Source organism: Gavia stellata, chromosome 14, assembly GCF_030936135.1.
Source record: "Gavia stellata isolate bGavSte3 chromosome 14, bGavSte3.hap2, whole genome shotgun sequence".
NCBI lineage: Eukaryota > Metazoa > Chordata > Aves > Gaviiformes > Gaviidae > Gavia > Gavia stellata.
In genome coordinates, this window is record NC_082607.1 from 23,774,804 (window position 1) to 23,799,299 (window position 24,496).

The 24,496-nt window shown below is 53.9% G+C and overlaps 2 protein-coding genes across 2 annotated transcripts; both read right to left on the reverse strand.

Moving 5' to 3' along the window:
- Positions 1 to 10,367: 10,367 nt before the first annotated feature.
- GPR119 (G protein-coupled receptor 119) lies at positions 10,368 to 11,408 on the reverse strand. The gene has a single exon (XM_009809498.2). The coding sequence runs from the start codon at positions 11,346 to 11,348 to the stop codon at positions 10,368 to 10,370; it is 981 nt and encodes a 326-aa protein (XP_009807800.2). The 5' UTR covers positions 11,349 to 11,408.
- Positions 11,409 to 16,424: 5,016 nt separating this feature from the next.
- On the reverse strand, positions 16,425 to 24,373 carry SLC25A14 (solute carrier family 25 member 14). The gene is made up of 9 exons (XM_059824233.1): positions 24,295 to 24,373; positions 24,078 to 24,225; positions 23,524 to 23,618; positions 21,843 to 21,928; positions 20,997 to 21,092; positions 19,388 to 19,512; positions 18,156 to 18,291; positions 17,689 to 17,769; positions 16,425 to 16,888 (listed from the first exon to the last, which is right to left on the reverse strand). Exons 1-9 carry the CDS (start codon positions 24,356 to 24,358, stop codon positions 16,847 to 16,849), a joined length of 873 nt encoding a protein of 290 aa, XP_059680216.1. The 5' UTR covers positions 24,359 to 24,373; the 3' UTR covers positions 16,425 to 16,846.
- Positions 24,374 to 24,496: the final 123 nt, after the last annotated feature.

Consider the following 24,496-nt stretch of genomic DNA (forward strand, 5'->3'; position numbering starts at 1 on the left):
ACTATCTGTGAGAGGTGTGGGCAAAATCTAGCAAAAGCATCATAAAGACAACCAGAGCCACTCCCGGGAGAACAGACTGTGGACTTGCTCCAGCCACTTCATGAATATCCCACTTCCAAAAAATTTGTTATTTATGGGCTCTCCATTAAATGTAATCAGATATGCTCTCGAACAGATGCAACACATGATCCCCAGACGCGAATGCAGCAACATTTTTCATGCTGGTACAAACTCACGGTGTCAGATTAACGCTCAAAGGTGACCACACAGGACGTGATTAAGGCACCAGTACCAGGAATCCAGACCCAGGCTCACTGCCTCATCAAGCCATAGCTTAGGTCAATCTCTTTGAAAGACCACACCAAGTTCAGTGAAGAGGTCAGAGTTAAAACCCTCGTTTTGTTCCCACTGGAGGATTTGGTTTTGTTTTCAACCTCAAGCCACGTAACAACAGTCATGTCTTACAGAGCAACCCTAAAACAGCCACACCAGTACAATGAAGAGATGAGAATATGAAGGAAGCCAAAAATTATTATATGGCTCTCAGATTTCCAGAATAAGCGATTGACTTTCCTGTAGCCTTTTTTCCAATTGATACCTCACAGGCCAAGGACGCACTTTGAGGCAGTGCTGCGGCAGCAAGGATTCCTTGCTGTGAATCCCTGCATTAGGATGTAAGATTTAAAGAGCTAAAATGCAATTGCTTCAAATCAAGCTTCATGTCCAAAAACATTACCAAACTGCATGAGGAAAGGAGGAAAGTTTGCACCCCTGCTGCAAAACTTCATTCCCATTTACAGCTTTTTTTTCTTCTGAGCCAATTATTTCTCAACACAAGAAGTGGTTTAGAGCTACCTTTCTCATTTGATACGCTCCTCCATAGCGCCCAAACCTCTTCAAAAGGTAGAAATAGGACTTTCTTGGTTTTAAAGCTAACCCTCTGCATTTACAACTTCATTATGGCATGCAGAGCACATGGTACGAGTGCTCTGGAAGAGAAGTCCGCTAATATCCTTATACAGACTCAGACTAGAATTCCACAAGTCAGAAATACTCAGAAGTTACAGAAAATGGAAATTGATGAGATCATGAACAGCAACATATTTTTCTTTGCAGGCACAGGCTGGAAACCGAGTAGCTCCTTCACAAACCATAAACAAAAAGGGATGTATTTTCTGGGTAGTGTTGTCTAGAAACAGCGCTAGAGAGGATGCAGTTATTCTTAGTCCCACTCACACGGGAGATCCTGCTAGCTCCTCCAACAAGGACTTCCAGGATCCCAAGACCTATTCCACAGGCACTTTGCCCTGTTTTGCTCCAGGCTCTGTGAGCAGACAAAGCCAGGAGCTACTGCTGATGGTCACCGAGTCGTCTTCGCCTATAGAAACTGTCATTTACTTCATGACAAACATCTGGACCTCTGCAAGGGCGGTTATGGTGAGCAGCAGAAGTCCCTGTGCGCAGCTGCCTGTCCCAAGAGCCTGCCGACAGCCGGGAACAAGGCACTTGTCAGCCTCCAGCCGGAAGGCTCTGGGTGGAGGCACCCACGCAACGGGGAGCAGGCACCCTTGCCCTTGCCGGCGCGTCTCCAGGGCCCCCCAAGACGGGACGAGCTACCATCCACAAGCACATTATGGCATACTCAATACGGAGAAGCAAAACGTCTTGGGAAGGCTTTGCTCTCACTTCCCCAAGACGGAGAAAGAGTAAATGGCCTACAAAAGAAAAGGGTAGTATTGAAAAGCGGGCAACGGAAGCAGTACAAGAAGTGGGCACCTTGCTTGCTGCTCTCTTGCAATATGGAGCTTGCTCCAAGAATTAAACCAAGCCAGAGAAAAGATTTCCAATGCACTTGAGAGTGAGAAACTCCTCATTACGTCAGATTTCCCACCCTACAGTTGGTAAATGCCACAGACAGCAGCCACCTCCAGAACCAATTGCCTCTCCTGCCATTTCAGCAAACTGCTGCTCAGCTTGAGCTCCAACCACATCCCACTGGATACAAAGAACATATGCACAGAAGAAAGCTGAAGCTGCAGAAAAGCTTCTCTCCTGGGCACAGAGCAGGATAAAAGCTGGCAGAACCAGCCAGTACGACTGTGAGGCACAAGCACTTTTGCTTTGCGCCAACCAAGCGCACCCAGGGATTTTCAGAAGAGTTAATTTTTAGGAGCAAGATATCAGGAGCTGCCATAATGCAGTGACTAAAAATTTTTTAAAAAGCAACTTGGACTAGAAGATTCCTCACTAGAAAAATGGATCAGGGAAAAACAGTGAAGATGCTTAAAGATGAGCAGGAAATGACCATCAGCAAGTCCCCTCACACAGCAGCAGCAAGCTGCCGTAGGTGGTTGGTCTTCACCTCTGGGAACAGATGCTGAGTTGTGTCTTACGGGAAGACGTGCGGCAGTCTCCCGCTGTCCTAAATAGCATTAACAATGCACAGCCCTGCTTATCCCTTCGGGTAGGTATTGATTTGGGTCTGTGCTGATGCTATATATGGCTGTAGCTTTCACGGCACACGTTTAGAAAGGGCCTGGATAGAGACAGGAAAGATCTCAATGTTCCAGGCATAAATCAAGGGAAGTATCTACCCTCACTGGGTCCCCTGCCAGACCCTGGGCAGGACTTCATTTTCCAACCCCTAGTTCCTGCTAACAGAGCTTGGCCATTTGCCTTGATGACCAACCGAGAAAAAGAAATCAGAAATAGTCACCAACGTGAACGGAAAAGCACTGTTTTACAGATCATTCCTATTACCGAGAGCTGAACGTGCTGACAACGCTTCTACCCAAAACACAGGTTTGCGCAGCTCACTGTGCGAGGCTGCTGTGATTGTACAGGCGAACAGCACCCCGGCAGGGCTTCCGCTTCAAGATTTTTGCAAAATCTTCCCCGCTGGGTTTACCAATGTTCAATCAAACGACAAGAGGAGCTCTGCTCACAAGCCTAGCACCACTTTACAGGCACACAAACCAGCCCAGCCAGGGCCAGACGAGGGAACCGCACGCTCTGACAGCAACCTCGCACTGCTGCCGGTCAGACACCCAAACGGTTTTCTCGACGTCCAACTACTTAATAAAAAGCAGGTACACAAATCTCTCCCAGTAACCTAAAGAAAAAACCTAGTAACAGGTACTCTGACACTTTCACATACCTAAAAGCATTTTAACGATACACTTAAAAAGCCCACATAGATTATGCCCACCCAAACTTCTCACTTACCCAGCATCGAGAGGAACTTAAGAAATGGGCTGACACAGGCTTTACTATAAATATGGATTTACCTTTTGCCAACATTGGCAAATATATAAAATAAGTATTGTTCAGCCTGAACAGGGGTCCCTTATCTTTTTTGCATGTTTAGAAATGCAATTTAGAAATAAACTGGATTCCAGGATACAATCTGCCATCTGATTACATATTGCTTGTTTTCAGCTCTAAAGAAACACACTTTAGAAGAAACCAAAGTACATCGCATCTGCAGTAATCAATTAGAAAACACAGAGAAAACAGCAGGGAAGGGAAAGGAGAGAAGATGCCGAGGCTCTGAAGTTACGTTTCGATACCAACCATTCGCTTTCCGAGACCAGTTCCCAGGTTCAAAAACCGCTGTTAGGCTTGCGTGCTCTTTTTTACTGCACTCCTGGCTTAAGTGTCATGGTTAGAGCTTTACGATCATTAGTTTGGTCCAGAAGCTGCCTAGGCACATTGATGAGACAGCAGACTTTGATAGTTACTTCTGTCAAGTCCGTATAACCCTATATGCTAACAACACTAGCGAGATATTATCGGAGAAACATACTTTGAAGGAGAGCACACAAAACACATACTTTACCCGCACACTGCACGAGAAACATGACAAGGTGCTGATCATATTTCAGTATTTCAGCCAGTTCTCCTGCTGCTCCCAGCTTGTTTATTTGTTTAAAAGATGGAGCCCGGGTTGAGCACCCACGCTCAGTGCAGCTCCACGCAAGCCTCCGGGCTCCAGCTCCAAGCACAAAAGGAAAGTCGGGTCCTAATGACGGTAAAACTACCACCGCGCTGCCCCACGGGCGGGCAGCAACAACGCAGGCATCGAGAGCACAGGTTGGGACTGGCGCTGGCAAACGGCGGCTGCATGTGTCCCCATCAGTCTCCAGTGACTGACACCGATAGGCGGATTCCGGGATGTGGGGGACGGAGATGGGCGAGCAGGTGGAGAAGTGATTAGCAGCAAGTACATCTGAATGTGCACGGGATTTCATACATGAATGCTTTTAAGCGCTGGCACGCAGTTAAGTAAACCCTGTTTGCACGCCTGAGATTAGTTGCCTTTGCACAGAAAGATTAAGTTCTGGTAATCCTCGATGGTAAGAGGCACACTGCCCACCTTCCTTCATTCTGGAAGCTTGTACTCAAAAGAAATACTAACTTCAGACAAGCTAATTATTCTATCAGGGCACTGTAAAAAAAAAAAAAGAGGCACAAAAAGTCCCTTTCTTCTGTGACACTGAAAACACAGCGTTCAGTAACACCAAAGGGCTATCTACAGTGTTTTCAAGCAAATGGCGTATTTTCACAAACATGTATCCACAGCAGCAAAACCACAGAGACTTGATCAAGCCACGTGTGAGCTGTGCCGTTTGCCTACCGTTATAACCCAGAACAAAGGAAAAAAATTCTTTACCAGTGTGTATGCCGGCAGACACAGACACTCAACCGTGTTTGCTTCCCCGTGGGCAGTCCTCAGCAGTCCTCAGCAACCGCCTCAACCATCACGCCAAGTTACTAAATATTCCACGGAGTGTTTTTCGGATGCTCGCATGGCTCCATCAAACCACATTCCCTCTTGACGCAACGTCTAGAAATTGTTTTATGCTAACACCGGGATTTACATGGGGCGAGCAGCTCGTCCTCCATCACCTGGGGTGCAGAGCAGGTGGCTCCCAGCTCAGAGGGGACATGCCCGACCCCAGGCAGCTCATGGGTCACATCCCTCCCCATCCTGCCACCCTCACTCACAGCACGCCCAGAGAGCAATACCTGCTGCTTCGTAACAAATGCTCGAAAGCTCACCTTTTCAGGAATGTATTTTTGAAAGGCTAGGAGAAGAAACCTGTCAGGCAAAGGGATGCAGGACACAGACCTACCGGGGGAAAAAAGAGGAAGAAGAGAAAAGAGGAAAAAAAAAAAAGAGGGAAGTCCCAAAGCAAACTCCAGCAGAGCCAGCAATCAGGATCATTGGAAAATCCTAGTGCAAAAAAACCTGGACCAAGGGGCGAGTGCTGCTCCACAGATGAGAGCCTCACAGAGGGGCAGCACCAGTGCAAGGACCTGAATGGCTTCGTCTTGGCGGAGAGCAGAGCGGCTGGAGGCAGTGGGAAGATGCTGCTTTGGGACGGACACGTTGGCACCGGAAGAATGTGAGCAGAAAAGTTGGGGATTAGGAGAGAAATCTCACACCATCTTTGGAAGGTGCACAGAATGCCTCTCTAGCAACACCTTATCTTTGAAATTACTCAGAGATTGAACTTCACGCCTTCTACGAGCTCAAGTCACCCATACCAAAAACATGACCTTAAACTAAGAAACCTGACCTTACAGTGGCTCAGACAGCGCTTTCAACAGCTTAACACAGGGGGCTTTTTAATTAGATGTTACGAAATCCCTCAAACAAAACGTTAAGAAACAGAAAAAACAACCAGTCAGCTTCCAGAGCGGGAAAGAGATGAAAGGTTGGAGTAAGAAGGAATGCAAGTTTGCTGGACAAACTCCTTCCCCAGGTGGCCTTAGCATTTTACCCATTGTCTCACGGCTCTGCTGCAACGTTCTGCAGGCCGGAAAAATACGGTGTCTAATTATTGTAGCTGTGCAAGTGAAGTATGGGGGAGCTAGAAAGTGCGCGCACTAATGAGTAATCTATCCAAGGACTAACACGTTGGTGTAACAAACACGTGGCACTAAAGAACAACAGCATTTCTACGCAGCACAATCTAAATACATGTCGCTGTTAACAGCTGGACCTCACACACACAACCAAAATAATTAAGACTGTAAGAAACACATAAATATAAATAAGCTCGAGTATAATGCTTAAGGAATCAAATAAATGTATGCATGCACATATATATGAATTGTAGTGAAAGGATCTTTACGGAGTGGGGCTGCGGGAGCGTTACAGCCCACTGGCAGCTGTGGTTACTGGTATGAGCGTGCCTGAACCTAACGGTGCTTCCTACGTACGGTCTGGGTGTAGCAGAAGGGATCCAGCGCAAGCCGAGTTACACGGCTGGGCATGGCTGAGCCTGCCCGGTGTTCAGAGAGAGAGCAGTTAGTTACACCTGACCAGTTACACTCAGCTGGGGAAAAGCTGCTGCCACCTTTATCCCCAACCTTTGCAAACCAACCACTCTCGGAGCGTTGAACTGGCCTGTGCAACAGTCACTTCAATAATTTCTTTAAATGCGACTCATTTCTCCCTCCCTCTTGTACTCCAGCTCGTAACGTTTTAATTACCACCGAACCCAAAGGGCAGCCCGCAGACTTCCCGCCCAGAATAAACCTTTCGCAGCAGCCCCCCCGCCACCCAAAGGGCCACCGAGGTACGGAGCACTGGAGGCTGTCACCAGCAGCAGGTCCCTCGGTGCTCGGACGACTCCCAGGAGGTGGTTGTCAGACGCGCCACTCAAAGACATCCGTCGGTGATGACCGGTGGGTGCCGCACCGGAGCGACCGGACCGACCAGGAGCCCAGCGTCCCGCCCGGGGACGGCGGCTACGCGGGCCAGGAAGGAAAGCTGCTTTGGCCCGGCGGGCCCTGCGGGCGGCCCGGCGGGGCTGCGGCCTGAGCGGCGGCAGGAGAAGCCCCCCGGGCGGAGGAGGGCGGGGGCCAGCACCCGCTGCCGCCCCCCCGCTCTGCAAACCGGCAGCAGAGACCCGCAGCAACGGAGCGCACGCCGGCCCCGCCGCCCCGGCCCGCTGAAGCGCTCCAGGCCCCAACCGGAGCCGCCGCCCCGCTTCCCACAGTGGGCAGCCCCGGGCCGCGGGCGCAGCAGGCCGGCCCCTGCCCGGCCCCGAGCCGCCATTCGGCCGCTCCCGCCGCGGCTCTCCCGGGGCCGCGCCCGGCCACAGCGAGGCCCGGAGCCCCCCCGCTCCCCGGCCCGTCCCGGCCCCGCACTCACCGCCCGTCCCGCTCCCGGCCCCGCCGCGGCCGCCCTCCGCGAACATCCGCTCCGCCCACCCGGCCCTCCGCGCGCCCCCGCGCGCCCCCGCGCGCCTCGCCCATTGGCTGCCGCCTCGCTAGGGGGCGGGGCGCTGCGCGCACAGCACGCCGGGACGGCGGAGGCCTCCGCTGGCGCCGCGGCCGTGGTGTGTCGGCCCGGCGGGTACCGGGCGCCCCTCGGCGCGGCTGCGGGCCCGGGCCCGGGCCTCTCGCCTGCGCCCGCGGTGGAGGAGCCGGGGCCGGCCCTGCAGCCCTTCCCCGCGTCCCTCCGGGCCCGCCGCGGTCGGGCAGTGTCGTTCTTCCCGCCCCCGGCGCCCTGCCCGCCCTCTGCGGCCCCGCAGCCCCCGGGGCACCACCGGGCCCGCCCCAGCGGCAGCGCCCGCCGTCTCCTGGAGAGCTGCGGCCGCCTGCCCCCGTCCTCGCCCCGAGCGCAGCTCCGCATCCCCGGGGGGACAGGGAGGAGCGCCCGCCTGGAGGGCCGCGAAGCAGAGGCGCTGGCGCGGGCCGGGGCCCGGCTGCCTGCGGTGCGGTGCCGGCGGGGCTGCTCCCCGGGGCCGGCCCTGGCTACCCGCCCTGGCGCAGCAGCACCCCGGCCGCAGCCCCGCCCTGCCCCAGGTCACCAGGAACAGAGAACTGGCTGGTGGAAAAGCAGTTTATTCAGCGGACGGACAGCAAGCGGGGAAGCGCCTTCGCCTTTCCCTCTTTTCCCCTCGGGGCAGGAATAATCCGTCCTTCCTCGCCCCACAGCCTCGGTGCGCTCGCCCTTGTCCACTCGGTGCACTCGCCCTTGTCCACTCGGTGCGCTCGCCCTTGTCCAGCCGCGTTCCTGCGGCCTCCCCGGAGCGCCCGGGCGACGTGCGGTGCTCGGTACCCGCGGAGTCACTGCGTGACTGGAGCAGCAGTGGCGGAGCAGGGGGAGGGATGCTCTCTGGGACAAGAGATGAAAGTAGACATGGTCTCACAGGGAATGGCTGCTGGTCCGTGCTATCCCACCAGGATCTGGAGGTGTCTTCCAGGAATGGAGCCCCAACTGCTCCAGCCTGTGAGCACCTTCTCCAGCCCAAGGCTTGGAGAGAGAGGAGGCGCAGGTCAGCGCTGGGGTGCAGGTGCTTAGCAAGGGATCCTCTGCTGCAGGGAGGTGCTCTGTTTCCAGCGGCACCGTGTCCTCCACCGCTGAGGACTCCTCTCCCGTCCGAGCCACCGCCCTGTGTCTCTGGGGCACCAAGGAGGCAGCCTGAGCCACGATCCCCGCTACGGATGGGGACGCCGTGGTGGCTGCAGGCCTGCACAGCCAGGGCTCCTGCTCCCGCGCTTCCCGCTGTTCCGGGTCTGCAGTCTCATCTGGTTCTGTGCCCGGGGCCGTGGGCAGCAGAACCGCAGCAGAGGCGGCAGTCAGCAAGCTCGGGAAGCAGCAAGAGGCCCACATGCGAAGCGTCTCTGTTCACACTGTGTACCCACCCATGACGCTCCCTGCGGGAAGCATGTTGGTGGGAGGCGGAGGATGGCTTCAGCCTTATCAGAGGCTCAGTGAGGATGGGTCGGCTTTGCAAAGCAACAGCCGGCAGAGCTCAGGCTTCACCGAGAACAGGCAGCAAACACACCGTACAGACAGATGATGTGTTGATCCCCAGAACTGAGTCAGACTGGATCCACCTACTAGATCCACCTACGAGGCGTCAGTCTGCCCACAGAGCCAGGGCTGCTCTACACAGGCCTCCTCTCAGGCTCATTCCATGTTGTACGGCTAGGAACAGCATCTGCCGTGTGATATTTAGTCTCAGGCCTTTCCCAGGCAGAGGTGAATGCCGCAGAGGGCCTGTTGTTTGGTTTTATTTTTTTAAAAGGCGCTTTCATTTTTGCCTCTTGCTCTAGGATGGGGAAGGCCTCAGGACCAAGGCAGGTTCTGGATGCGTACTGGATATGGCCTTAAACCTGCATGTCAACCGGTGGGGCAAATGACAGGGGTGGAAACAACTGCTATTTTACACATAGCACCCTCATTTTCAGATTAGGGTACGTTCTTAACTAAGAAACCTCTTTTAAGGGAAATTTTCTTGCCACGTGGATTAAATGGACATGATTTTATCAACAGAAACAATTAAATGTCATCATAGCCTCAGCGGGGTCAGCAGTCTGGCCACCGCTGCAGTGTGGCAGGGCATGCAGAAGTGCTGTGTGCTCCCATGGGATTGAGTCAGTGTATAGGGACCCTTGCAGTCCCAAATCCCGCCCTACAGCCCTGGTGGGACACAGCAGCCCTCCTGCATGGGGTTTTCCCTGGCTCCAAGGCAGCCGTTCCTCCTACCCCTTTGCCACAGCTCAGCGTTCAGCCAGTTACTCATTAACTCGCTTTACAGCAAAGCCAAACAGTGGCAGCACAGCCCGTCTGCTCTGTGCTCGCCGTGCCAGCTCTGGTGCAGATACAGCTGCTGCCAAGGAACAGCAGGAGCCCTCGCTGTGTCCCCGGTGCCACGGCAGAGAGCCCAGGCCCATACCCCTCGCCTCTGCCACGGGTGGGCACAGCCTGGAGCGGGGGCAACCCTGCCGCCTCTCTGGCTGCAGGTTTGACTGCAGCAGGGGACGGGTTTGGGGGATTGCACAGGCTGCAGCTGTAGGATAGCGAGTTTGGTTTAGGAAGGGCAGCGACTGGGAGCGCCTGCGGTCCAGGACAGATTAGGACACGCACGTGCCTTCCAGCCTCTGCTGCCTGGGCCAAGAGCCAAAGGCAACAGAGCCACCGCTGTGCCAGCGGCCCTGCCCCGGGTGCCTGGCGCTCGTCGCCCAGAGAGCTGGTGCTGCAGGCGGAGGGGAGGGCAGGTGGGTCCCAGGTCTGGGCAGGGGAAGCTGGGCAGCAATGGGTTAAGGATCGTAGCTGTGAGGGCTTGGTCCCAGGAGACACAAGGCTGCTCTTGCTGAGGCTCTCCAGGCAAAATCCAATGTGTGCCATGCACCTGCAACTTGGGGTGCCTGGGGCGGGTACAAAACAGGCCGTGCTGTGGCTCTGTGGGCGGGCTGGAATGTGGCCGTGCTGATGTCTGGGAATGAGCACCCAGATCAGTCCCACCCCGCCTGTGATCTCCTCCACAGCTGGCAGGCCCCGAGTTCATGGTCGCGATGCAGGAAACGAGCTGGAAAGCCGGTGACAGCCGCTCCTTACCGTGTCAGTCCTGGAGCCGCAGGCAGGACACGGCGGGGAGGGCCTTGGTGCCTCTGCCAGGGAAACGGCCACGGTTCCCCAGGTGAAGGAGGACTCTCCTCTTCACGCCTGCAGCCAGCTTGGAGAGCTGCAGCCGCACGTCCTTCTGCCAGTAGGAGTAGAGCAGGGGGTTCAGGAGGGAGTTGCACAGTCCCAGCAGCCAGAGGTAGTTGTCAATGACTTGGTAGGGGAAGCACTCAGGACAGACCATTTGCACGATGCTGGCAATGAAGAACGGCAACCAGGACAGCGTGAAGCACCCGATGAGCACGGCAACAGTGCGCATGGCCTTCATGTCACTGGTGGTGCGGGACGGGGGGCAGCCCCCCACCAGCCCTGCGTGCTCCACTTCCCGGATATGCTGCACATGCACAGAGGCAATTTTCAGGATGTTGCAGTAGAGATAAATGAAGAGAAAGAGCGCTGGGAAGAAGCCGACGCAGAAGACAGTGAACACGTAGGCGGGGTGGAAGACTCTAAAGAAGGAGCACTTCTCATGGATGGAGATCTTCTGAAAGCCCGGGATGAAGACTGGGAGGAAGCCGATGATGGCAGCAACCAGCCAGAGCCCCACCAAGCGCACCGCAACCCGCAGGCCTGTCACCAGCTGGAAATAGTGGAAAGGCTTCCTGATTGCCAGGTGCCTGTCGCACGCAACCAGAATCAGGGATAGGATAGAGGCAGCGGAAGAGGAGGTCACAAAAGCCATTCTCAGGACGCAGAAGATCTGGGGAGGATAAAAGGGCTGGGAAAACTCATCCATGACCAGACCCGTGACTGTGAAGCCAACCATAGCATCCGCAACAGCAAGATTAAGGACAAAATAGAGCCCCTTGGAGCCGCTCTTCTGGATGAGGTAGAGGAGGGCGATGGCTACCAGCACATTGGCAGTGATGATGAGCGAGGCCAGCACAGCGAGGATGGCTCCCAGGGCGGAGCTAGCCATGGCTGTCCCCTGTGGGGCACAGCCCAAGGACAGCACGTCCCCAACACAATTCTAGGCCATCCCTCACCTGAGGCTTCCCGGCACGTACAGCTCAGCAGCAGGCAGCGGGCAGCAGCGAGCGCAGCCCCTCACTCTCGGGGTGGTGCGGCGAAAGCCCTGGGTGTAGTGGCGTCTCTCAGGCTGGGGAGCAGAGCTCTGCTGAGCAGCTGCCTGCCGGAAGGGACCGAAGCACTCATAGCACCCGCTGTGCCCACAGAGGTCCCTCCCCTCCAGCCACGTTTCCAGACAACCCTGGAGCAGGGGGGTGAGCAGCGAGCGCCTGGGCAGGAAGCTGCCACGATGGCACACAGCGTGGTGGACATTCCCCAGCCAAGCACCAAGGACCCGAGCAGAGCCAGTGCCCTGCTCTGACACGGGTGATGGTAACCGGGAACATGCAAAGAGAGTTCCCAACGCCCAGCCCCACTGCTACGTGTGGGGGGCTCCTGCGGGGTCACTGCCAGACCCAGGGCAGCCTCTTCCTGCAGGGACCAAGGAACAGCACTGATCCCTTGTCGGAGCAGCAGCCAAAAAGGTGACCTGGTTATAGTGGGGAAAAGTACTGACAAGAGAAGTCTGCTGAAATACAGATGGAGAAAATGTCTGCCAGCATGGGAACCTGGCGCATTCTCGGCAGGTACAGGTGGGAGACTGCAACGCCCTCGATAAGCGCAGCAGGGAGCCCAGGGCATCCTCGATATGCCCAAAACAAAGAACCTGCCATAACCTGCCAAGGGGCCTCCTAAGCAGGCAGAAGACAGCAACAGCTGCTCCAGGAGCTGGTGTCCTCTGCCCACTTATGGATCCACGTAAAAGTAACTGGCTACCTACCCAAAATGAGCCTCTCTCTCTCGGAGAGCTCCCCCTGTGTGAACTTCTTGCGCGATCCTTCGGACCCGCCGGGGATGCCCGGCACACTCCAGGCTCCGTGATACGGACCATCTCCAAGGAGAGACTTCATCTGTCATTGATTGACCTCACTCCTGGCAGCAGCTTAATGAACTGTACCGTAATACTTTGAATGAAATATATATACCTGCTACTAATACTAAAAAAAAAAATAAAGTATATGTACACACACTTGCTTTATTAATCAGAACTGTATTTACCTTACTAATAGTAACTTTTAACAAAGAAATTCACAGAAACAAAGCCTCCGTATCCTTGTGTATTAGAGAATCCTACAAACCCACCGCCACGTCCTTTACACTCCGCAGGAGGGGTAACCCTTGTGGGCTGTGACTGCGACTGCTCCATCCCTTTAAAGAAAGGGCCACAAGGCACCTCTCCTGCCCCGTGAGCCGGAAAAATCCAAGCTGCCAGGAAGCAGGGCAGGTTCAAGCCTTCCTCTGTCAAACAGTAACCTGAGGAGCGCAGGCTGGGGAGAGGCTGAGCGTGGGGCCCAGGGCAGGATGCGGCCAAGGGGCAGGACGTGGGCACTGCGGGGGGGAGGAAAGATGCAGCAGACATATGAATTATGGCCACTACGGATGGAGCTGTAGAGCGGTGAAGCCCCTTGGGAACAACCTGGCGGCTATGGGAAGGGCTCTGGTGGCCTTACACCTCCTCCTCTTTTGTCTGCCCAGGGAGATGTTTGGGGAGCCTTAGCCCTGATGGGGGAAGAGGGTCCAAACCCCACGGCATGAGATCAAGGTGGAGGGGAGGTTAGACAGAGAGAGGAGAAGCGGCAGGACAGCTGGGGAGAAAGGACAAATACAAACTGGAGGCGGTGCCTCCCCGTGACCACATCCATGCCCCGTCCCATACGTAGCGCTGCGGTAGCTCACCGTGACAGGGCAGTCCTGCTCTGCAGGCTGCTCCATCCCACCTCACCAGGACAGAACAGGTATTTTCACAGGACCATCACTCAGCAGCAGCGACATCCAAGTTGTGAGAACACAGCTGGTTCAGCAGCCATCGCTGGCAGCGATTCCTCCTTCCCGCTGTGCCACTTCGTATTTCTACTTCACCGTGCCCCTCTGCAGCTCAACGCTGCCCGCTTTCCCAGTTACAACCCTGAATACTTCAAATCACGGTCTTTGTTAGACCCCGACAGGCATTTCCCTTTTATCCTGCATCAGTCTAGCTGCTTTGACAGCTTTCATAAAGGACTTAATCAAAAGCCTTTTGGAAGCACAGACAGACTAGATTAACTCCAGCTTCCTGGTCCATGTACTTGCTGACTCCTTCAGAAACCTCCCAGCAGATTTGAAGTCTGGATTCCTCCTCTTCCTCACCCACTGGACTTTCCAGCACATCATAGTCATTTATTTCTCATCTTCATTAGAGTTTCTACCAGTGTGGCAAAGACATCACGGTCACCGGCTGGTAGTTCTCTGAAAACAAACCTTCTTTCGAACCCCGTCCACACTTTTGACACCTCCCTAATGTGAGGAGGACTTTAAACGAGAGGCTACAAGCAAGAGCTTTGGCCTTTTCATCCTCAGGTCCCCCTGCAATTTGGGGTGCAGGCCGAGCCCCCTGCTCACGTTCATTGAACGCCCTGTCCTACCACCTCCTCTGCCAACGTTTCAGCTTGAGACCTACCCCCAAGCCTCCCCGTCGTAAGTCTCCAACAGAGTAAGCCCTCTGAGCCCTTCCAAGTAAAACCAGATAACCTTCAGCTTGTCTACTACAACCTTCGCTTTTTTGAGTGGTCCTTTCATTCCTCGATTGCCCGCCAGCCCCAAGGGCTCCCTGGAAGGCTTCTCCCTTCTATCTGAAAGAGGACACGCCCTCAGATTTGGGGTTTTATCTCGGTAAGCGGATGCCTGTGGTCCCTCTTCTGGTTTTGACCTGGTTTATTGCCATTTTCATATTTAATGTACCAGGGACCGTGCATAGTTCTACTTCCCACACTTGGGCAGGACTTTGACTGTTTTCCAGGGTGCTTTGAATACCACCTCCATGTCAGAATTAAACCACCTGGACTTTTCTGTGGGTGCATGGGGAAGGTCCCTGCCAGTGTTCATCTTTGACGGGACATGTATTTACCCTACGTACTGCAGACTCTAACACTGATGCCTACACTGTCTTCACAGCACTTGCAATCATTTTTCAGCCACTAAAGGTAGCAAGATGTTAATGGCTTCAGGGCATGAACACAGCCCACACTGGCGACTGTGGGGCAGCACTGGCTGCAGAAGCTCAGGTACCACTGCCTCCTGGGGCAGCAGCAGGATCTGCATCAAAACGTGCTTGACATAACCGGGTACACAGACTGCTCAGCTACGCTCTCACACATTACTTGGCATGGCACAGAAAAGGTTAGAAAGAGAAACACGTAAGCTTGAGCACATTCGACAAGCAGATGTTTAGGGAGTGCTGCTGGGAAGGACCGCCTGAGGCAGTGAACCTCCTTAGGAAATGCCAGATCTCCGGCAGCACTAGCCCCTCGCACAAGTGGTTACAATGCCATTTATGGGTTGGGATTTTTGTTTTTAAAACACCTAGCAAAATACTAAAGTACCGAGAAACCTGAAGCAACTCAGCTTTTCCTCCCTGTCGGCTGCAAAGGCAAGATGCTTTCGGGGTGAAGGGCTTTATGACCACCTTCAGCAAACACCCGGCACGGTGCCGAGGTGCGCTCCGAGCCAGCTGTCACCTCGCCGTCACATCCGCAGAGATCGCCACCACCACACAGTTACCTGCAGTTACTATTGACAAAGTGAGGCAGCGACACGTGGCAACATTTATGACAGCCAGTGCAATCAAAGCTCAGATAAGGGACGTCTCCAGGGGCTGAAGACCACTCAGGCAAGTGGAAGGAGTATCTCCAAAGCCATCCAGGGGAGGTGATCCAATGGGAGAAAGAAGAGGAGAAAGAAGAGCCTCTCGCCAGCACCTTACAGCTGAGAAAGCAAACAGTAAAGTGGCCTTGGGGACACTCTTCCGGCATTGCTGAGGAGCTCCTCGTAGGAGCCAGCAGAACGTGGGCAGGATAGCAACTGCAAATACCAAAGAACTGTCAGAGGATCAGTCCAAAAATTAACAGCAGCAGCAACATCCCGTGGAGCTGCACAGAAGAAATGGCTCCAGAACTGAAGTTACAGAAACACTGCAGAAAACCAGAAGAATGAAATGAACTGCAGTTAAAATACATCTCTCAAACAGACTCATATTCATCCACCACGTAAGTATTTATTTACTTTGTGATATTGAGAAATCCTCTTCAAGAGTAAAGCCAGGTGAGGCCCGTGAACCTTGTCCACTTTCAGTCCACTGCTCCCCGTTTCTGGTAGCTTGAAAGTACGGTTTAACTCTGAAAATGATCCTCCCAGCCTACTGAGCTGTGGCCCTGTGGCAATACCTCTGTTCAAGGCATGATTGAAGTCCAAGAGCTTACTGGAGTCACCTTCCTTATGCATGCAGCTGGTACAAGGCAGCTACGCCTTTGCAAACCACAGCAAACAATTCTCTCTCATTTGTCCGGGCTGGATTTGGCTGAACATCCCTTGTGCGATTTGCACAGATATGTTCTCAGCTTACAGCACTCCCAGACAGGAAGCGCTGCTGTGTGTCACAGGGGACCTTCATCCACACTACAGCCACACCATAAAGATGAAAGGGAGTAGGAACGTAAGAGCTGTTTGCTTTCATAGCCAAACACATTAAAAAAAAAAAACACAAACAGAAAAGGATGACCAAAATATCTCGCTTGATGTTCTGCTTAGCACTAGCAATGTTAAAGCCACCATTTTAAAGTAGCGGGACATCTGAGTTCGGCTTTAAATCACATTGCCTTGCTTTAAAAATGATATAAGCAAAAATAATATAAGCAATAAGGTTAAGAGACTGAGGTTTTGCAAAACTGAGCTGAGTGCAACACCATAATTTTCTGACACTAACAAACTTTGTTTTAGAAACATTTCTATTGTAATGAATCCTAAAGATTGCTTTTATATATATATATATTTTTGGGGAAAAAAGATACATATAGTGTGCTGAAAAAATAGCTTCTGTTCTCTCCAAGGGCAGACATACCATCTGCTCTGGAATATACCTGCAGTTAATCTGCACAAACACAAACTCAAGCTATCCAGTCAATAAATAATTTAATGAGGTTACAATTCTGCAAGAAAACATGACAGCACCCCTCCCCAGCCTCACCCCGCAGGCATGGCAGAAAAATGCACACGAGCCAAACAACAAACCACTGCTGCACCAGAAGGCCACTGGAATGCACAGATCTTCACAGAAGATATTGCCTCGGGCCCAGACACTTGCACACTGTTAATACTTGCCTCCATGGGAAAAAACATGCAGCACCTGCCATCAGCCTCCCAGGTACGCTTCAGCCAGATCATGCTCCAGGGACCGTGCATTTGGGGGAGGGGGAGAGCCCACACCCACATGTACCAAAACATCAAAACATGGGGATGGCGAAATGAAGAGGAAGGCTGCAGCAAAACTCTCTGCTGCAAGTCTTGAAGATGACCCTCGGGAAAAGAAGCCAGCTGTCAGAATGGAAGTCGCTTCAACTGCTCATATGTGATAAAAAACTGAAGGGAACGTCAAGGAACTGGGTCAGATACGTAAGGCAGCTGCACCGGGCCTCCCGACACGACCAGGCCATGCCTGGCAAGGCAAGGCAGGTTAGAGCATCAGCACAGCACAGCTGAAGACCAGCGTGGGGAAGCCCCTCTTCCAGGCAGCATAAACTGGTCTGCACAGGCAGAAGAGAGTGCTGTGGGACAAGAGCTACCAGGAGAAGGAATAGACTGATCCAGAAGGGAACTGGCCCAGGCTTGCCTAGACCGTTCAGAAAGGTAGGTGGCTCTAACCCCAGGCTGGGACTTCTTTAAAATAAATTACGCACACAATTTCAGAGGGCAAGAAGGATCTAGCACAGCACACAGCAGCGCTGGTTCTGCAGAGCAGGTCAGCACCCGTCTCAGAGCAGCAGAATGCTCCCCAGGCTTCCTGCACGAAACAGGAGCCGATCCAGAAACTGCAGCACCTTCAGGAGCTCAGGCCAAAGGGAAAGTCTCAAGCCAAGCACTTGAAAGCACTCACTCAACAGCAAACCACTCATACTGCTGCACTGGAAGTCCCTGCACTGGCCACCTACGGAGCTGTTAGAAGCAGCAGTCAAAACCAGTGGCATTTTTTGGCACTTGAACCAGCAGCAGCCACGTCACAGCTTAGGTCTGTCCCAGCAGGACAGGGAGTCCGCTTTGGACTGCCGCTGGGAAGACAAAGAGGTGCCCCATCAAGGTGTCTGCCCTGCACTTCCCTTTACAGCTTGGTTTTCCCCTGTCTGTCCATACCCATGACCTCCCAGCAGCACACTGAAGGATACAATGATGTTCCAGGGACCAAGCCGAAGCCAGTTGGGCCAGAAACCTTTATAGAGTGCAAAGAAGCCCTCGCTCTTCCATGTCTGAGAGAAGAGAAGAAACAGATCAATTATGAGACACACCAGGTCCATGCTCTGCCCATCTCCCTAATGCCACGTGTGATGTAATGGACCTTTACAGCTGCTGCAGTAAGCAGACAGGCCAGTGGAGATGCAGTTAAGTTGTGTGAAGTGTCACTTACAGTATATGAACCTAATCAAACTGCATCACTGACAAAGGTTGGGAGGATGCTCAAGCTGATGGCGACCTCAGGAAAGTGACTCTAGGACCTTCCCTGGTTTGTCTGAAACACTCACTGACAAGCATGTTCTGTTGCTGCAGACTAAGTGCTCGTATCAGTGGCATGTAGTGCTGGAATGTGGCCAGCCTCTTAAAGCCAGGGATTTGCCCACCTCTCTCACCTCCTTACCTTCACAAGGCCATCCAGAGTGCCCTTATAGAGCTCCGTGCTGCCCACTATTGCCCGCTGGTTCATCATCCGTGTCCGCACCACGTCCACAGGGTTGGAGGCAATGGCCCCAGCCAGCCCACATGTAAAACTGGAACTATATACACACCACAACAGGAGAGAGGAACAGCTCTGAACACAGCCATTCTGGCTCAGACAGGCCTCGACATAAGCACAAGAGAGTATCTTTCACTGGATTTTATGAAAGGCATTTTGCAATAAGCATTAGCTGCACTACCTGTTCCCACCCAGAAAACAGGCAGAGGCAGGAACCATGCCACCTCAGGACCCCAGAGAGCTAGGGGAAGGGAAACGCTCAGCTCTGTCTAATCAAGACCCTCGTCAGAGCCTGCTGCCGGGTCTCCGCAGGGGCAGCCCGCCAGCCAGCAAGTGTCTCTGGGTGCTGTCAAGGTGACACAGACCTGAAGGCAGCCTCTTGGAAGTGCACATCCTTCTCACCAGAGCAAACATTTCTTCAGGACGGGGAAGGAGGGAGGAAGACCAAAGGCAGCAAGAGGGAGCATGCAGCTGCTAGTCTCCTCCCTCCACGTATGGTCTAGTGCTTGTCACCTTCAGCCCACAGCAGGCAAACCCAACAGAAGCACTGCAGCACCTCCAGCTAAAGTGTCTGCCAGAAGAATAGGAAAATGCAGGTGAAAAAAGACTTTGGGAGGTCTCTAACCCACCCCCTGCTCAGAGCAGGCTGACTTCAAAACTTGGTCAGATTGCTCAGGGTCTTGTCAGCTTTGCAAGTCTCTGTTCATCTCACAAAGTCCGTACAGCAATGGCTGCAAGCTGACAGTGCCGGTACAGATGAGGACCTAGGACCGGAGCAGCTCTTTCAGCTGATTGCTACTGGTAGTCACACACCCAAAACTCCTGCCTTGTTCATACCAGGGCACAGACATGGAGCAACAGCATTTCTGGTCATCAATGAGCTGAAATCAAGCTGACATTTCACATCACCAAATGATTTCTGCCCGGCTCCTTCTCCAGGGAGGTCTCTCTGGGTATACTTGCCAGTCATTCTGAGCTGCTCCAGTCGACACAGCAGATGCCTCAGAAGTACCAAGCCTGTTCTCCGCAGCTCCAGAGCACTTGCTCTTTGGTCTCACCCAAAATCCCACCCTGCTCCTCTGCTTTACACACCCCTGCCAAGCTTGGAGAGTGCAGCAGCTGCAGCAAATACTCACACGAAGTGGGCAAAGATGGTGTCACCCATCAGGCCTGACAGAATTAAGTGCTTCTTGGTGATGTCGTAGACTGGCAGTTCCACCCCAACCACGATGGCGGCTCTCTGAGCTGTTGGGACAACACCCTGCAGAGCACAAACATCAGTCACAAGCGCAAACTGCTGCCCAGGGACTGCAGCTAGTATAACATCTCCCCCCAGCTTCCTCTCAGGGGCCTTATGCTGACAGTCTACCTTGTATCCTCCTTGCCCTATCTCCCAGCTGTAGCTCTTCAGGTAGACCAGCTCACTGTCTCCCAACTTTACTCCAAAGCTAAGGAGGATTCCTCCTCCCTGGCAGCGTTACTCCAGCTAGATTAACTACACACTGCTTCTCTGCTCCCAATCCTGGCACAACCAGCTCAAACATCCCTACAAGATGAATGCCAGAACTGGTGAGACTGGTGAGCACAAATGCCTTTGCCTCAAGGTGAGGGAAGACTGGAGAGAGGAGAGTGGTTGTCCCAGATCAGAGAGCAGTGAGACTAGCTTGATCACTGGACTCGACCTCGAGACTGATCTGTCTCTGCACCATGTCCTGTCTGCAGCACACATCAGCAACACAGAGGGTTTCATTTCTTTTCTAGTCTCTCTTCCCCTCTTGTGTGTCTTTGTCTATAGAGCAGAAATAATCTTGAAGTAAATATTGTGTCAACACTGGCACTTTATTGACTCCTCCTTCCCTGCCCACACAGAACACTGCAACAGCTATCGTTCTGTAAAAGAGTTCAATGACCATAAGAGGGAGAAATCGGACTGTTGCCTGGAACAAAAAGCATTGGGATTCTGTAGTTCCTGCACCTGACCTCACGACTTGGCAGACTGCTGGATAACTGAGCGTATGGAAGACTTGTAATGGAAGGACAAAGCGAGGTTCTCTAACAAAAGCCGAAGAACCACTGCTAAAATCCAAACAGTAAGGCTTAAGCACTGGTAACTCTCACCTGCCTTCAAGCCCAAGAGCCTTACATCACCAGCTTCAACAAAAGCCACCACTCTGTCCTACTCTTTGCACGCTCAGAGGGCATGTTTTAAGGGGTCTAAGACTGGGTAGGCGGGGACACAGGGCAAATTTGTCCCTTTGGAACTTCAGAAAGTTACTGCATGTCATTAGTGTCTCTCAGGTTACTTGGAAGAATTCCTCTTCCTCCACATGAGGAGGTGCTCAGCCACTCATATTCAGAGGTAGGTAAATTGCCCAGCTCGCTGCCTGCAGAGTCACCTCCAACTGACTCCAGGACACACCAGGCTGAGCATCCTTCCTAAGGCAGACCATGGAGAGGATCCAGCCCAAATGCTGGTCCATTCAAGGGACACTCATGTATTTGAAACTATGGACACCAGCTGCAGTCCTGGAAACCAGGTCTGCTTAGCCCAGCGCTGATGCTGCCATAGCAGAGACCCAAGTTCCACCACAGACGTGCTTCTGTTTGGCCAGTCACCAGAAGCAGAACTTTGCTACTCCCCTTGGTTAACAGTTCCCTTCAAGAGCTGCACCTGGCTGTAGCAAACGATTTGAGGAAGCTGTTAGTTCTGCTACTAGTGGGAGGGTTCCAGCAGCTGGTGCTCACCCTCCAGAGGCCTCGGGTACCCTCCTGCTGGTAGATGTCGATGAAGCTGCCAATCATGCCACCTTGGAATAAACTGCCTTGAGCCTGCATTCGAATCTGAAAGAAACGTGAGAGTCAGCGGGACGACATCAGCGCCTGCCCAGGAGGGCAGAGACACCAGCTCAGTGGGCCTCCCGGTAGAAAGAACACCAGAGCAACTCAGAGCAGGCACCGCCATCCATGTGCCCTCGCCCTTCAAATTGTGCAGCAAAAGATGACGCAGGCAAGGATCAGGGTGGAAGCACAGTGCAAAACTCGGACAAGACAGAGAAGTGACAGGCAAGGCCTTCCCACTCTGAAAGCAGTCCTACACAGGGAGAAGCGTGGGAAAGTTCTGCAGGCTCTCTTTGTTCAGAGCAGAGCTACCTTGACCCCAGTAACCCCACAGTAGGGAAGGGAGGGCACCAGGCAGTCCCCATGGGACTCCTGTCACTCCACGTAACAGGTTGGACTTTGCGGCAGTGTCAACAAAGCACAGCACAGTGACCAGAGGGAAAGAAGCCGAGAAGGTCTGATGAATAGCTGGCAACCACCCCATTCCCCTCACCCGTTAAGATAACACAGCTTCCACCCCTTGCCACAACAGATTTCATGACCTTTAAGAGCTGCATTTTTAAAAATCTGTTTATTGCTCTGGGCTTCCGTTCCCATTCATAAAAAACCCAAATTAACAGAACTGATGCCAGCAGTGGCTCAGAGAGCACCTCACTGCAGCTGGGAGAGATGCATCTTCACTGGAAAGAAGCAGCTTCTACAGGTCAAACCACAGCCAGGCAGGAGCTGCCTCTGGCCCCGTACACTTCTTACCTTCAGCACATCTGTCGGATTGGCAATTGCAGAGGAGATCACCCCTGAAACCACTCCGCAGATGACATTGATTAGCAACGTTTCATCTGCAATCAAGAAAAGAAAGTCAGATCCTAAAGATCTAAAGAGGAGGTGCACAGATTGTACTGAACAAGCGAGAAGCTCTGGGAAGAGCAGAGAAGCTCAGTTCGCAAATCACATGGTGAAGTTGCACGAGCAGAGGCTGGCCAGCTACATCAGCTCATGGCAGATCTGTCCCCACACCTGCCAGAGACAGAAAGCAGCAGCTGAAACGCTCAGCAACGCGCTCTCAGAGAGAAGCGGGTCTTACTGATCAGTCTAGCTGATCAGACAAGGAAAAGACCTGTGATACGTGAAAATTTTGAACAATTATCTGAGATTTCAGTGTCCAGTGATGCATTTCTCATGATGGAGACAAGCCAAGACAGAGGGAGACAGAAAGGGACAACCCAACACTTCTCAAGGCAACCTGATACCAATTCGTTTTGATCTGGAGCCCCAGCTGGCCACACTCAGAATATGCAGCCACCTTGAGAAAAGAGAGAACAGGCAACCCAGGCAGAGAAAGTTAGATGCAATTAGTTCCAGGGGCGGGCAGAATAATCCAAGACTTCCAGGCCCAGTATTAGGCTGATGGTTACGTTGGGAAAAGGCACAGCCCTTTGCTGGTACTGACCACGGCACTTCCCAGAGGAGACCAGGCCACTGGCTGCCCCAGGCCTGTAGGGAGACAAACATTCAGACAACGGTACTCACGACTGGAAATGCCGCAACGGCAAGTGAGGAGAGACATGCAGCCCAGTGTACACACACAGAAGTGCGCACAGGGAGAGGTGTTAACGGAGAACAGAGCAGCCCCTGGAAAGAAGCTCTAGTGCGCTGCACTTCCCAGTCCTCTCGCTGGCCTGCTGACCAGCCCAGACCACCCACCTCACTTTCCCAGGTCAGACTGGTGTTACAATATTCACTCATGTCACACCAGGGTTTAAAACCATACGTGCAGATCCTGGTGCTCCTTCGGTGAACGCGTAGACTTCTGCTGCTCCACCCTCTAGGCAGGAGCTGCAGAGGCCCTCGTTACCAGAGGTGCACAGATCAAGAGCATTCGTGGTACCCCATCTCTGCAGTTGGAGCCAAAGCTAAAAAGCCGGACAGCGCAATTTCTGTCCAGATGTGCTGCGTTCAGGCACAAGGACTCAAAAGGCACCAGCAGGGAGACAGGAGAGACTCGCTACCAAAGCTTTCAATCCATGGGCCACATCTGATGTACAGATGGGATGGGATGTCTTCCCTGAGACTAATCAGAAAGGAGAGATGAGCCTGGGTCAATGATACCTTCTTTTTGGCTCCGACTTTGCAAAACAGAGATAAAGACTGGGGAAAGGACAGACCTGGCTGGAGGGGGAGGTGTCTGGCTTGGGACTGTGGGCAGTGCCAAGCACAGCGAGATTCACATCTGTATTAAAACCTATCCTTGCTATTACTGTACAAACAAAACCACAGCACAAAGTAACAAGAACTCCATTTCTGTGGGTATCTATAGCTGGGAAGGACAGAGAAAGGAATGAGCAAAACCACGCAGCACAGAGAGCACGAGATTTCACACTGCGCCTCTGGCAAGACGAGAGGTGCCTGTACCGACACGTTTACTGACACTGACCTTCCATGCGATCTACAAACAGCCGCTTCAAACTCTGGTAAATGCCAATCTTTATGGTGCCGTAAGATGCCTGTCTCAGCAACGCAGGGGCGATCCTGAGTGGGGGAACAAATGAAACCGCTGAACCCTGCCAGTGTGGTGGTCCTCCTTGCAGGCCCAGCACAAGCCACTCCCCATCAGCCCCCAGACTGCAAGGGGCAGCGCTTGGGCCAGGCACGCCCCTGCTGCGGCTCAGACACTCCCAAGAAGCGCAGCTCTGTCAGGCGCCCAGGGTAACACCCCCGGGTGCCCGAGAAGCACCTCGGATTGCCGCCACACACCCTCCAGTGCGGAGCTGGCACCCATGCAGCCCCTGGCCTTGCCACGCCAGTCCTCGCTCCCCACCTCGGGAAAACCGGGAGTCTCCAGGCCGCACAGCAGCACTGCTGCCCCGCTCCCCTGCTCGGCTCAGGCCGGCCGGGATTCCGGCGGGGCTCGCAGCGGCGTGCGGGCAGCGGAGCGGTTACACGGGCGGTGGGGAGGGGGGCCCGGAGCCCGGCCCGCCCGGCGCTTACCCCGAGTAGAGGGCGCGGCCGCCCTCCTCACGGCAGATGCGGAAGAGGGCGTGGAACATGCCGCGGTACCGGACCTCGCGGAACCGCGCATCGGCGCTCTGGCCCTGCACCTGCAGGCGCGTCTTGGTGAGGTCCACGGGGAAGGTGCCTGCGGGGAGAGCGGCCGTCAGCGCCCCGCCGGCCCGGCCCCGCCCGCCCCGGCCCCCCGCCGCCTCACCGAACTCGGCCACGATGGAGGCGAGCCCGCCGTACACGAAGGGTTTCCAGTTCAGCGCGGACATGGCATGGCGGAGCGGGGCCGGCGGCGCACCGGGCCGGACACCTGCCTCGCCGCTGCGCGCCGACCCGGAACCGGAAACGCAGGGCGGGGCGGCGCGCGCAGGCGGCGAGGGGGGCGGGCGCCCCCTGCCGGCCCCTCC